At 38.6% G+C, this 13,860-nt stretch overlaps 1 protein-coding gene across 1 annotated transcript; it reads left to right on the forward strand.

Annotated features, from left to right (window-relative positions):
* The first annotated feature begins 2,671 nt into the window (after positions 1-2,671).
* LOC101281771 (ferritin light chain-like) lies at positions 2,672-3,148 on the forward strand. Its single transcript, XM_049711856.1, has one exon. It carries the CDS (start codon positions 2,672-2,674, stop codon positions 3,146-3,148), a length of 477 nt encoding a protein of 158 aa, XP_049567813.1.
* The last annotated feature ends 10,712 nt before the right edge of the window (positions 3,149-13,860 follow it).

Here is a 13,860-nt window from a genome sequence, read left to right on the forward strand (position 1 = left end):
AAACACCTATGAACATCTTCAAGAAGGTTGAGAGCCAGGCTTGGTAACTGTGGCCCAAGTGTTCACCTAAATGCAAGCCTTAAAATGTCTTATAGGGTGTTATGGACTGAACTGTATCCCCTAAAATTCATATGTTGAAGCCTAATCCCCAGTGCAACTATATTTCCAGATAGGACCTTTAAAGAAGTAATTAAGGTTAAATGAGGTCATAAATGTGGGGTCCTAATCCAACAGAACTGGTGTCCTTATACAAAGCGGAAGAGACACCAGGTATGGGCACGCACCAAGAAAAGGTCGTGCAAAGACACAGCGAGAAGGTAGCCATCTGCAAGCTACGGAGAGAGGCCTCAGGAGAAACCAAACCTACCAACACCTTGATCTCAGGAATACCAGCCTCCAGAACTGTGAGAAAATTAATTTCTGTTGTTTAAGCCTCCGGGTCTGTGGTATTTTGTTATTGCATCTCCTAGCAAACTAGTATTCAGGATATTTGAACAGAAGAAATATAACAAGTTAACTCAGCCTGTTTTCCAGACTAAAGAAAGAAACTCAGTTTCCTTCTTCTCCAAAGGAAATGTGATTTGATAAGAAGGTGATGTGATCAGGAGGTGGTGGAGGAACTTTTGAATGCTTTCTACCTGCCAGGAGCTACTCTAAATGTCATGTATATATTGAACCATTTGACCCTCATGAGACTAGAGGTAGATGTCATTACCCCCACGTTTAGCTGAGGAAAGAGAGGCTCAGGTGACTAACACCAGTGTGAGATGCAGGACCATGAAATCACTGATCTGTGAGATCCAGAAAGGAGATAGAAGATGGAAAGCCAAAAGAGAACAAGAATTCATACCTGAGGCCTTGCTTCTTCTTGACCTTTGGCTCTTCATGTAGGGAGCTCTGTCACTCTAGTGATGTAACCACCTTTCATTATTTGTATTATGTGAGTATACCCATGATGCAATGGGGTTAAAAATGGGCCCCCTAGAAAGCACCATACCCCCCAAAAAAAGAAAGAGATTTCCTGAACACAGTCAATGTAACCCATCTTTCAACCTTAGACACTCAAATCACACCATTTCGTCTGACTTTCTATGTCCTCTGACTCCTAGATCTTGCTTATTCTTTGTGTGTTGATTTAGATTTGATGGTGAATTCTTTCACACCAAAAGACATGCAAAAGTCATAGGTCAACATTTCAGTGTTCATTTTATGTGGTTCTCAATTGTTTTTTCACACCATGCTATTTCCAAAATAAATGCTGCATGACTCTGTTACATTATTTTTCTAATCCATTATCAGTCAGTTCCAATATCAGTCAGTCAGTCTAGTGCTTGATCAAGAGAAAGTTTATCTTTTTTGCACACATAAACCCAAAGTTTAGATCCTAAATTTTTATAACTCAATATTCTAAAAGAGATACCTTCGAGGATCAAACTTTAAAGTAAATTCACAGCCTCTAGCTCTCTGAAAGCAAAAGCAACACACATATGCCAGCCACACAAGGATTAGAAATTTGTGCTGTCACATGCAGTTGAACTGTAGAGTTTAGGTCCATGTTATACCCGTGAAATGAATTTGTTTCCTTTTAGGTTTACCATGGAAGTTTTTCTTTGTTTCCAGTGAACATCCTATTCTTTTTAACTTATCCACAAGTACTGCTTCAGGAAATCCCCCCCCACCCCCGCAAATCAGAGAAAGTGAGGCTGAAAATAACAATCTCAATACTGGATAAATGTGAACACACAGAGAACAAACGAAATAACCACAATAAAACACAGATGAGCCAGAAGAATTGTGTAGATTGAAGGGGTGTGTCCAGAGACGGTCATCACTAGGTAGAGGCCTAGAGGCCTCAGAAGAGAGCATCTTAATCCAGAAATGGGGCTTCAGTTCTAAAGGCTCAGAAATTGGATTTTGTGAATATCCTAGGCAGAGATCAGTTTCTCAAAAACAAAAGAACATCATACAAATTCATAAGAGGCTAATGTAACAGCCGGAATGCTGCTCAGTAGATTCTTCCCTGTCGTGAAATCTACACGGGAAGCCAAATTCTGAGGAAGAGATTGAACAATTCACATGTGCTCTGGCAATGAGAATAAGGCTTTTGCATCTTAAAGGTCCTGAAGCAGTTTTCTTAGGTAGGGTCGAATTCACATGGACAAAGTTTTCTCCAATTTCATGTCGTTTTCTCAAATGATTTTTTCCATCTCTATGTGGTTAGGGCTCAGAGGTGAGGACACACTATCAAAAAGCACCTTCTAGCCCCGAGCATTCAGAGAGCAGGATGCCATCTAACAGTACTCTCTTTAACAGAGGAAACTTTTCATTTAGACTTTAATAAATTATTGCCTATTTATAATTTGGTTTACCATAATGTGATTCTTTTTTAAAAAAATCACTTTAGGCAGTGCGCTCAGCTGTCCTGCATATCTGTCTTTTGCTTCAACAGTGTTTGGAATGAACAGACCCAGGGACCTTCCTTGCTCCAGCCTCTGACCACCCTCCAACCTTTTTTCCAGTCACAACCTTTGGAATCAGCCACTCAGCTATCCTCGGCCTCCAGGACCAGCCAACACCATTTTTTGCGCTTAGCTCCTTACTACCAATCAACCATGAGCTCCCAGATTCGTCAGAATTATTCCACCGAGGTGGAGGCCGCCGTCCAAGATGCATGGCGGGCACTTACCTCTCTCTGGGCTCCTATTTCGACCCCGACGATGCGGCTCTGCACGGCGTGGGACACTTTCTTCAGGAATTGGCCGAGGAAAAGCGCGAGGGCGCCCAGCGTCTCTTGAAAATGCAAAACCGGTGCTGGAGCCACGCCCTTTTCCAAGATGTGCGGAAGCCTTCTCAAGATAAGTGGGGTGAAACCCAGGACGCTGTGGAAGCCGCCATTCTCAGGGAGAAGAACCTGAACCAGGCCCTATCGGATCTGCGCGCCCCGGGTTCCGCCCGCGCAGACTCCCACCCCTACGACTTCCGGGAGAGCTGCTTCCGGGAGGATCAGGTGAAACTCATCAAGAAGATGGGCGACCACCTGACCAACCGCCGAAGGCTGGCTGCTCCGCAGGCTGGGCTGGCCGATTATCTCTTTGAAAGGCTCACCCTCGAGCACGAACAGGAGTCTCTGAAGTCCTGTGGCCTCTGAGGAGCCCCTCTGGCGTCAGAGCTTTTCCTGAAGCCCCACTCTGCAGCCACTGGGCAGCTTTTTAACCGCCCTTGACCCCTCTCCCAAGCCTTGGGCCAAATGGAAATAAAGATTTTTGCAGCCAAAAAAAAAAAAAAAAACACAAGTTCTGTCTCTTCTAGAGAACATACTAATCACCAACCATCCCCCCAACAAAAAAATAAAATTACGCACATACCAAACAGTATAGAATGCCTTTTAAAAATCCACTAATGTTCTTAAGAGAATTAAAGATTTAGCCCACTGTGGACAAGCCCTATTTTATATTTTTTTCATTTTACACATCACAGTGTGTCAAAAACTAAAAGTGAAAAAACACTATTGAAGAATGCAACACTGTGTATCCTGCTTTGTACACTGATTTCTCCCCCAGTTTCAAAAGATCAAGATATATCAAGCATTAGAACAAGATCCTCATAGGTGAGAATATTATTGGAGATACAGCATTACAGAGCAGAGAGAATAAAGAGGTAGAACCAGAGGTGCCTGCCCTCAAATTCAGGGTCCCTTTTACAAGCTGTTCCATTGTCACATCTTTGAAACAGGATTGATGATATCAAAAGTGTAAGGTCATTTTTAGAGTTAAAAAAGTTAATGTAATGTGCTTGGCATAGGCAGATACTCAGTAAACAGTAAGTATCACAGCTATCATTTTAGAGATACTTCATTTTTTGAGCATTTCCTTTTCCTTCTCCAAAACAACCCTATATCCCTTCAGTTAAATGAAGTTTAACAAAATATCTTCCTAACCCACAGCATCTACAGATAGCTTAGGGGAGTGTCTATATTCTCAACTTTTCCAGAAGGACACTAATGTCTTTTGCATGGAAACAGGGTGGGTTAAAAAGAAAGAACCAATCAGTTGAGCTTCTGTTTTAATGAGAGAACTGGAGAGAAACCAGACTTCACCTTGACCAGGACATGGAGGTAAAGACTAAAAAGTGCACTTTTTTTTTTTTTGCCGTACGCGGGCCTCTCACTGTTGCTGCCCCTCCTTTTGCGGAGCACAGGCTCCGGACACGCAGGCTCAGTGGCCATGGCTCACAGGCCCAGCTGCTCCGCGGCATGTGGGATCTTCGCGGACCTGGGCACGAACCCGTGTCCCCTGCATCGGCAGGCGGACTCTCAACCACTGCGCCACCAGGGAAGCCCTAAAAAGTGCATTCTTTAAGTGGAATTATCACAAAGTTCAGAGGTTGGTTTAGCTCCACTTCCTAATTCTATTTGTATTTGTTCTGTGGTGGCTTTCAAACTTTTAATATGTGTTTTCAGCAAATGCTCTTTTTAATCAAAATCTCAGAGGTAACATATAGCTTGGTGACTGTAGTTGATAATGCTGCATTGTACATTTGAAAGTTGCTAAGAGACTAGATCTTAAAAGTTCTCATCACAAGAAAACAATTATTTGTAACTTTCTGTGGTGATGGACTAACTAGACTTAATGTGGTGATCATTTCACAATATATACACGTATCAAATCATTGTGTGGTACACCTGAAACTAATATAATGTTATATGTAAATTGTATCTCCATAAAAAAGTCTTGATGCCACCAAAAAGAAGAGGACCTTAGTATGGCTTTAACTCAAACAGCCTCTCCCCTCACTGTATTACTGAAGGCTTGAAGGGCATGGGCAGGGGAAAGGGGAAGGAGAGGAAACAGCCAACACTAATTTGCATGTAACAACATACTTTCCTCTTTTATTTGCCTCCTACTTTTTCCTTTTTGCTTCTTACTGAAGTAAATATACCAGTAGGCCTTTCAGCAGAAAGAATAATCAATGAATAATAAACTCTATAAACAATAAACGGAACAATAAACTTTCAGTCTTTGTATATCTACATTTTGCACTCCCTCCTGACCAATATTTTAGCTGGGAATGGAATCCCAGCTTGCTTCCCCACAGGACTTTGCAAAAATTATTTAATTGATATCTGGCATCTACTTTTTGCTGTGAGAAGCCTGTCATCAGTAAAATTTTCTACCTAGAAAAGAATAAGACCCTCACTTCTTTTTTCTGGTAGGTTTTAGATTTTCTAGGTATGGATTTGTTTTTCAAATCTTGCTTGCAACTTAGTGTTGCTTGCTATATTTGAGGAATCATGTCTTTCTTCAATTCTGAAAAAAAAAAATGTGGCCATAATCTCTTAGAATATTAACCCTGCCCCATTCTCTCTAATCTCTCTTAGAACTCTTATTAGATAAACGTTGGTGCTTTTAATTCTTTCCTCCATGGCTCTTAATTTCTCTTCTATTTTCCCATCTCTTTATCTCTCTGAACTGCATTCTGGGTGATTCTGTTAGAGTTTGACAATTCAGAAAAGTCTTTTCTTGAGAGATCTAATTACTGATTAACCTATTGAGTTTTACTTTATGCTGAATATAAGCATTATACAAAAAAACTATAGTTTTAACCTAATTCCCTGACTATACCAAAGAGATGAAAATGCATATTCTTATGCAAATGTTCTTTTTGTGGTAGATGTTTCTGGAGATGTTCCTGATTCATATTCTGTATAAATAGAATCTTGCCATTTCAATCCTATCATAGTGACATATTGGACACTTGTGATAAAATGAAGCCAGGAAACATTTCTAATATACACTGAGACATATATTTTTCCAGTTAATTATCTATCCCATTTTAAAGCATGCTTATTTTTAAAGTGTCAAAATGTACTAATCCATACTGCAATTGTTTGGAAAACTTCATGAACAAGTATATTTCAGCAAGAAAAGACATTTGATGCCAGCCAAATTCTCTTTTTTTCTGTCACTATAAATGGCTTTCCTATTTTCAACAGTTTTTCAAAATCGAAGTCATATCTAAGCTGACAACTTCTTTGGCAAGTCTCAGCTAGATGTAATTTGAAACACTCAAGGAAGCAAAGCCTAAACAATAAGGTTTTTAATGGGAACGATGACAGATCCTTAACTACTGTCATACTGTGTCTGACACCAGAAGACTTGAGAGGAAATTTGTTAAATAAATACTTGCAGTTAAAGGAATACACCTGCATTTAGAGTATGTGTTCTGTGTCATAAAAATATGTAAGATCTGAGAATTCAGTGATGTTAAACACTTAACAAAAACATACCTGAAAAATACCCCTAAGGAATTTTTCTCTTTCACCTTCAGAATATTCTTTCTCTATAGTCTGCATCCAAAGGTCATTAAAAGGTCACAAGGGATAAAAAAAAAAATCAAAGCACTCCTCCTTTTAGCCTCAGCTTAGTTCTATACAAAACAAGGTTGTTTACTTACTGAGAAGAAAATTCTAATGTGACCTTTTAACCGCTATTGCTTACACACAAATATGCACACATGGTTTGCTTTTACTAGAATGAGACTTCTTTACTATTAACACTATTGGTATTCATGTATTATGTATTCAGTATACATGAATATTATGTTTTAGAAACACTACAGATTGGGGGCTTCCCTAAGAAAACTAAACTAAATCACCAGGAAAGCTGAAATGAGGCTATACTTGACAGTTGGTTTAATTTATAACAATTTTCGCTACTTAAGTTGCCTAAGCTTAGTTTCAGATAAAAATTACTATCTTTGTTTAGGCTTTTTATGTCTCAACAGGTAAAATACCAATTCTGATGTGTAAAACTCCTTAATTTAAATGAAAATTACTAGGCAACATGAAGAAAAATTAAGTCTGTGTTTTAGGATACAGCTAAACCCTCCAAACCCAATGAATGTTTGCACAGCTATCATAGAGAAGAGGAAACTAGCAGGTGATTCTGGGAAACTGTGGCTTGATTATACCTCTCTTCTCCCCCACTACCAACATCAATCTATCTTCCTTTCCTGCGATGAATAGCTGCTCAGCCCTACAAGCTAGCAGGACCAGATAAACTCTTGGGTTCTGTGCAAGTCCTAGAGGAGAGAAACCTGCAAGATTGTCTCTGCCTTACATTGGTTAAGCACTTGAGACTAGAACTGAGGGTGAGTGTCATAAAGTGGTAGATTCCAGGGAGACCACAGAAATGCAGAGACCTGTGTATTCCCAGGCAAGGTCAAGATCAACCCTAGAAAAGGGCCTGACACCCTGATACCGAAAAGGCCAAGAAGGAGCACATGATGGACCCAGTCCTTCCTTTCTTTGATCCTGGCAAAACACAAGGAAACCAAGAAATTAAAAATAGAATTACTGGGCAGAAGCAATAAGAACTACAACCCTGCAGCCTGTGGAACAAAAACCACATTCACAGAAAGACAGACAAGATGAAAAGGCAGAGAGCTATGTACCAGAAGAAGGGAGAAGATAAAACCCCAGAAAAACAACTAAATGAGCTGGAGACAGGCAACATTCCAGAAAAAGAATTCAGAATAATGATAGTGAAGATGATCCAGGACCTCGGAAAAAGAAGGGAGGCAAAGATCGAGAAGATGCAAAAAATGTTTAACAAAGACCTAGAAGAATTAAAGAACAAACAAACAGAGATGAGCAATACAATAACTGAAATGAAAAATACACCAGAAGGAATCAATAGCAGAATAACTGAGGCAGAATAATAGATAAGTGACATGGTGGAATTCACTGCTGCTGAACAGAATAAAGAAAAAAGAATGAAAATAAATGAAGACACCCTAAGATACCTCTGGGACAACATTAAACGCAACAACATTTGCATTATAGGGGTCCCAGAAGGAGAAGAGAGAAAGGACCAGAGAAAATATTTGAACAGATTATAGTCGAAAACTTCCCTAACGTGGGAAAGGAAATAGCCACCCATGTCCAGGAAGCACAGCGAGTCCCATACAGGATAAACCCAAGGAGAAACACATCGAGACACATAATAATCAAATTGGCAAAAATTAAAGACAAAGAAAAATTATTGAAAGCAGCAAGGGAAAAATGACAAATAACATACAAGGGAACTCCCATAAGGTTCAAAGCTGATTGCTCAGCAGAAACTCTACAAGCCAGAAGGGAGTGGCATGAAATACTTAAAGTGATGAAAGGAAAGAAACTACAACCAAGATTACTCAACCCGGCAAGGATCTCACTCAGATTCGATGGAGAAATCAAAAGATTTACAGACAAGCAAAAGCTAAGAGAATTCAGCACCACCAAACCAGCTCCACAACAAATGCTAAAGGAATTTCTCTAAGTAGGAAACAAAAGAGAAGGAAAGGACCTACAAAAAGAAACCCAAAACAATTCAGAAAATGGTCATAGGAACATACATATCAATAATTACCTTAAACGTGAATGGATTAAATGCTCCAACCAAAAGACACAGACTGGCTGAATGGATACAAAAAAAAAAGACCCATATATATGTGGTCTACAAGAGACCCACTTCATACCTAGGGATACATACAGACTGAAAGTGAGGGGATGGAAAAAGATATCCATTGCAAATGGAAATCAAAAGAAAGCTGGAGTAGCAATACTGATATCAGATAAAACAGACTTTAACATAAAGAATGTTACAAGAGACAAGGAAGGAGACTACATAATGATCAACGGATTAACCCAAAAAGAAGACATAACAATTGTAAATATATATGCACCCAACATAGGAGCACCTCAATACATAAGGCAACTTCTAACAGCTATAAAAGAGGAAATCGACAGTAACACAATAATAGTGGGGGACTTTTAACACCTCGCTTACACCAATGGACAGATCATCCAAAATGAAAAAAATAAGGAAACAGAAGCTTTAAATGACACAATAGACCAGATAGATTTAATCGATATTTATCGGACATTCCATCCAAAACAGCAGATTACACTTTCTTCTCAAGTGCTCACGGAATATTCTCCAGGATAGATCACATCTTGGGTCACAAATCAAGCATCTTTTCTGACCACAACGCTATGAGTTAGAAATGTATTACAGGGAAAAAAACGTAAAAAACACAAACACATGGAGGCTAAACAATACGTTACTAAATAACTAAGAGATCACTGAAGAAATCAAACAGGAAATCAAAAAATACCTGAAGACAAATGACAATGAGAACACAACAATCCAAAACCTATGGGATGCAGCAAAAGCAGTTCTAAGGAGGAAGTTTATAGATACACAAGCCTGCCTCAAGAAACAAGAAAAATTTCAAATTAACAATCTAACCTTACACCTAAAGGAACTAGAGAAAGAAGAAAAACAAACAAAACCCAAAGTTAGCACAAGGAAAGAAATCATAAAGATCACAGCAGAAACAAATGAAATAGAAACAAAGAAAACAATAGCAAAGATCAATAAAACTAAAAGCTGGTTCTTTGAGAAGATAAACAAAATTGCTAAACCATAGCCAGTCTTATCAAGAAAAAGAGGGAGAGGAGTCAAATCAATAAACTTAGAAATGAAAAAGGAGAAGTTACAACTGACACCGCACAAATACAAAGCATCCTAAGAGACTACTCCAAGCAACTGTATGCCAATGAAATGGACAACTTAGAAGAAATGGACAAATTCTTAGAAAGGTATAAGCTTCCAAGACTGAACCGGGAAGAAACAGAAAATATGAACAGACCAATCACAAGTAATGAAATTGAAACTGTGACTTAAAATCTTCGAACAAACAAAAGTCCAGGACCGGATGGCTTCACAGGTGAATTCTATCAAACATTTAGAGAAGAGCTAACACCCATCCTTCTCAAACTTTTCCAAAAAATTACAGAGGAAGGAACACTCCCAAACTCATTCTATGAGGCCACCATCACCCTGATAACAAAACCAGACAAAGATACTACAAAAAAAGAAAATTACAGACAAATATCACTGATGAATATAGATGAAAAAATCCTCAACAAAATACTAGCAAAACCGAATCCAACAACACATTAAAAGGATCATACACCATGATCAAGTGAGATTTACCCCAGGGATGCAAGGATTCTTCAATATACGCAAATCAATCAATGTGATGCACCTTATAACAAATTGAAGAAGAAAAACCATATGATCATCTCAACAGATACAGAAAAAGCTTTTGACAAAATTCAACACCCATTTATGAGAAAAACTCTCCAGAAAGTGGGCATAGAAGGAACCTACCTCAACATAATAAAGGCCATATATGACAAACCCACAGCAAACATCATTCTCAATGGTGAAAAACTGAAAGCATTTCCTCTAAGATCAGGAACAAGACAAGGATGTCTACTCTCACCACTATTATTCAACATAGCTTTGGAAGTACTAGCCATGGCAATCAGAGAAGAAAAATAAATAAAAAGAATACAAATTGGAAAACAAGAAGTAAAACTGTCACTATTTGCAGATGACATGATATTATACCACAGAGAATCCTAAAGATGCCACCAGAAAACTACGAGAGCTAATCAATGAATTTGGTAAAGTTGCAGGATACAAAATTAATGCACAGAAATCTCTTGCATTTCTATATACTAATGATGAAAAATCTGAAAGAGAAATTTAGGAAACACTCCCATTTATTGTTGCAACAAAAAGAATAAAATACCTAGGAATAAACCTACCTAGGGAGACAAAAGACCTGTATGCAGAAAACTATAAGACACTGATGAAAGAAATTAAAGATGATACCAACAGATGGAGAGATATACCATGTTCTTGGATTAGAAGAATCAATATTGTGAAAATGACTATACTACCCAAAGCAATCTACAGATTCAGTGCAATCCCTATCAAATTACCAATTGCATTTTTTACAGAACTAGAACAAAAAATCTTTAAATTTGTATGGAGACACAAAAGACCCCAAATAGCCAAAGCAGTCCTGAGGTAAAAAGACGGAGCTGGAGGAATCAGACTCGCTGACTTCAGACTATACTACAAAGCTACAGTAATCATGACAATATGGTACTGGCACAAAAACAGAAATATAGATCAATGGAACAAGATAGAAAGCCCAGAGATAAACCCACACTCCTATGGTCAACTAATCTATGACAAAGGAGGCAAGGATATACAATGGAGAAAAGACATTCTCTTCAATAAGTGGTGCTGGGATAACTGGACAGCTACATGTAAAAGAATGAAATTAGAACACTCCCTAACACCATGCACAAAAATAAACTCAAAATGGATTCGAGACCTAAATGTAAGACCAGACACCATAAAACTCTTAGAGGAACACACAGGCAGAACAATCTATGACATAAATCACAGCACAATCTTTTTTGATCCACCTCCTAGAATAATGGAAATAAAAACCAAAATAAACAAATGGGACCTAATGAAACTTCAAAGCTTTTGCACAGAAAAGGAAACCATAAACAGGACAAAAAGACAAACCTTAGAATGGGAGAAAATATTTGCAAATGAATCAACGGACAAAGGATTAATCTCCAAAATACATAAACAGCTCATGCCACTCAATATTAAAGAAACAAAAAACCCAATCCAAAAATTTAAATTTAGGGCAGAAGACCTAAATAGACATTTCTCCAAAGAAGACTTACAGATGGCCAAGAAGCACATGAAAAGTTGTTCAACATCACTAATTATTAGAGAAATGCAAATCAAAACTACAATGAGGTATCGCCTCACACCAGTTAGAATGGGCATTATCAGAAAATCTACAAACAACAAATGCTGGAGAGTGTGTGGAGAAAAGGGAACCCTCTTGCACTGTTGGTGGGAATGTAAACTTACACAGCCAAAATGGAGAACACTATGGAGGTTCCTTTAGAAACTAAAAATAGAATTACCATATGACACAGCAATCCCACTACTGAGCATATACCCAGAGAAAACCATAATTCAAAAAGACACATGGGGCTTCCCTGGTGGCGCATTGGTTAAGAATCCACCTGCCGATGCAGGGGACACAGGTTTGAGCCCTGGTCTGGGAAGATCCCACATGCCGCACAGCAACTAAACCTGTGCCCCACAACTACTGAGCCTGTGCTCTAGAGCCCGCGAGCCACAAGTACTGAAGCCCACGCCTAGAGCCCGTGCTTTGCAACGAGAAGCCACCGCAATGAGAGGCCTGCACACCGCAACAAAGAGTAGCCCCTGCTCGCGGCAACTGGAGAAAGCCCGCGTGCAGCAACAAAGACCCAACACAGCAAATAAATAAATAAAAATTAAAATAAATAAATTTATAAAAATAAAAAGATACCTGCACCCCAATGTTCATTGCAGCACTATTTACAATAGCCAGGTCATGGAAGCAACCTAAATGCCCATCGACAGATGAATGGCTAAAGAAGACGTGGTACATATATACAATGGAATATTACTCAGCCATAAAAAGGAACGAAGTAGCGTCATTTGTTGAGACATGGATGCATCTAGAGACTGTCATACAGAGTGAAGTAAGTCAGAAAGAGAAAAACAAATATCGTATATTAACGCATGCATGTGGGAACTAGAAAAATGGTACAGATGAACCAGTTTGCAGGGCAGAAATTGAGACACAGATGTAGAGAACAAACGTATGGACACCAAGGGGGGAAAGTGGCGGGGGTTTGGCGTGGTGGTGTGATGAATTGGGTGACTGTGAGTGACATGTATACACTGATGTGTATAAAACTGATGACTAATAAGAACCTGCTATATAAAAAAATATATAAAATTAAATTAAAAAATTTTTTTAAAGAATTCCCATATGTAATTCTATATGTAATATAGATTACATATATAATTACAAATCCACATATGTAGATTAAATATGTAATACAATATGTAATAGGTTACCAACAATCCCACTTCCTGGGTATATATCCAAAGGAAATAAAATCACTACCTATATTCCCATGTTCATTGAAGAATTTTTCATAATAACCAAGACATGCAAACAATCTACGTGTCTCTCAACAGATGAATGGATAAATAAAATGTGATATATAGGGGCTTCCCTGGTGGCGCAGTGGTTAAGAATCCTCCTGCCAATGCAGGAGACACAGGTTCAAGCCCTGGTTTGGGAAGACCCCACATGTCACAGAGCAACTAAGCCCATGCACCACAACTACTGAGCCTGCACTCTAGAGCCCACAAGCTATAACTACTGAAGCCCACGTGCCACAACTACTGAAGTCCGCGCGCCTAGAGCCCATGCTCCGCAACAAGAAAAGCCACCACAATGAGAAGCCTATTGCACCGCAACGAAGAGTAGCCCCCGCTTGCCACAAGCAGAGAAAGCCCGTGCGCAGCAACAAAGACCCAATGCAGCCAAAAATAAAATAAATAAAAGTAAATTTTTTTAAAAATTATATATATATATATATATATATATATATTACAAAACACACACACACACACACACACTAGAATGTTTTTCAGTCTTAAAAGAGAAGGAAATCTTGCTATTTGCAAAAGCATGGATGGACTAGGAGGGCCTTACACTAAGCAAAATAAGCAAGATAGACAGAAATTACATGTTGTCACTTATATGGGGAATCTAAAAAAAAAAATTCGAACTCATAGAAAATGGTGGTTGCCAGAGACTGAGCTAGGCATGAGGGAAATGGGGAAAGGTTGGTAAAAGGGTACAAAGTTTCAGTTATAAGAGGAATAAGGTCAGAGAATCGAATGTATAACATGGTGATCATAGTTGATAATACTGTATTGTATCACTGAAATTTGCTAGGACAGTAAAACTTAAGTTTTCTCACCAAAAAAAAAAAGGAAATATGTGAGGAAATGGATATGTTAATTAACTTGATGGAGGGAGGGAATCCCTTTACAATGTATACATTTATCAAATCAAGAT

The sequence above is a fragment of the Orcinus orca genome, chromosome 6, assembly GCF_937001465.1.
Source record: "Orcinus orca chromosome 6, mOrcOrc1.1, whole genome shotgun sequence".
Classification (NCBI taxonomy): domain Eukaryota; kingdom Metazoa; phylum Chordata; class Mammalia; order Artiodactyla; family Delphinidae; genus Orcinus; species Orcinus orca.

Excerpts from the sequence above, each read along its gene's own strand:
- LOC101281771 (XM_049711856.1), top strand. The coding sequence starts at position 2,672 with ATGGCGGGCACTTACCTCTCTCTGGGCTCCTATTTCGACCCCGACGAT.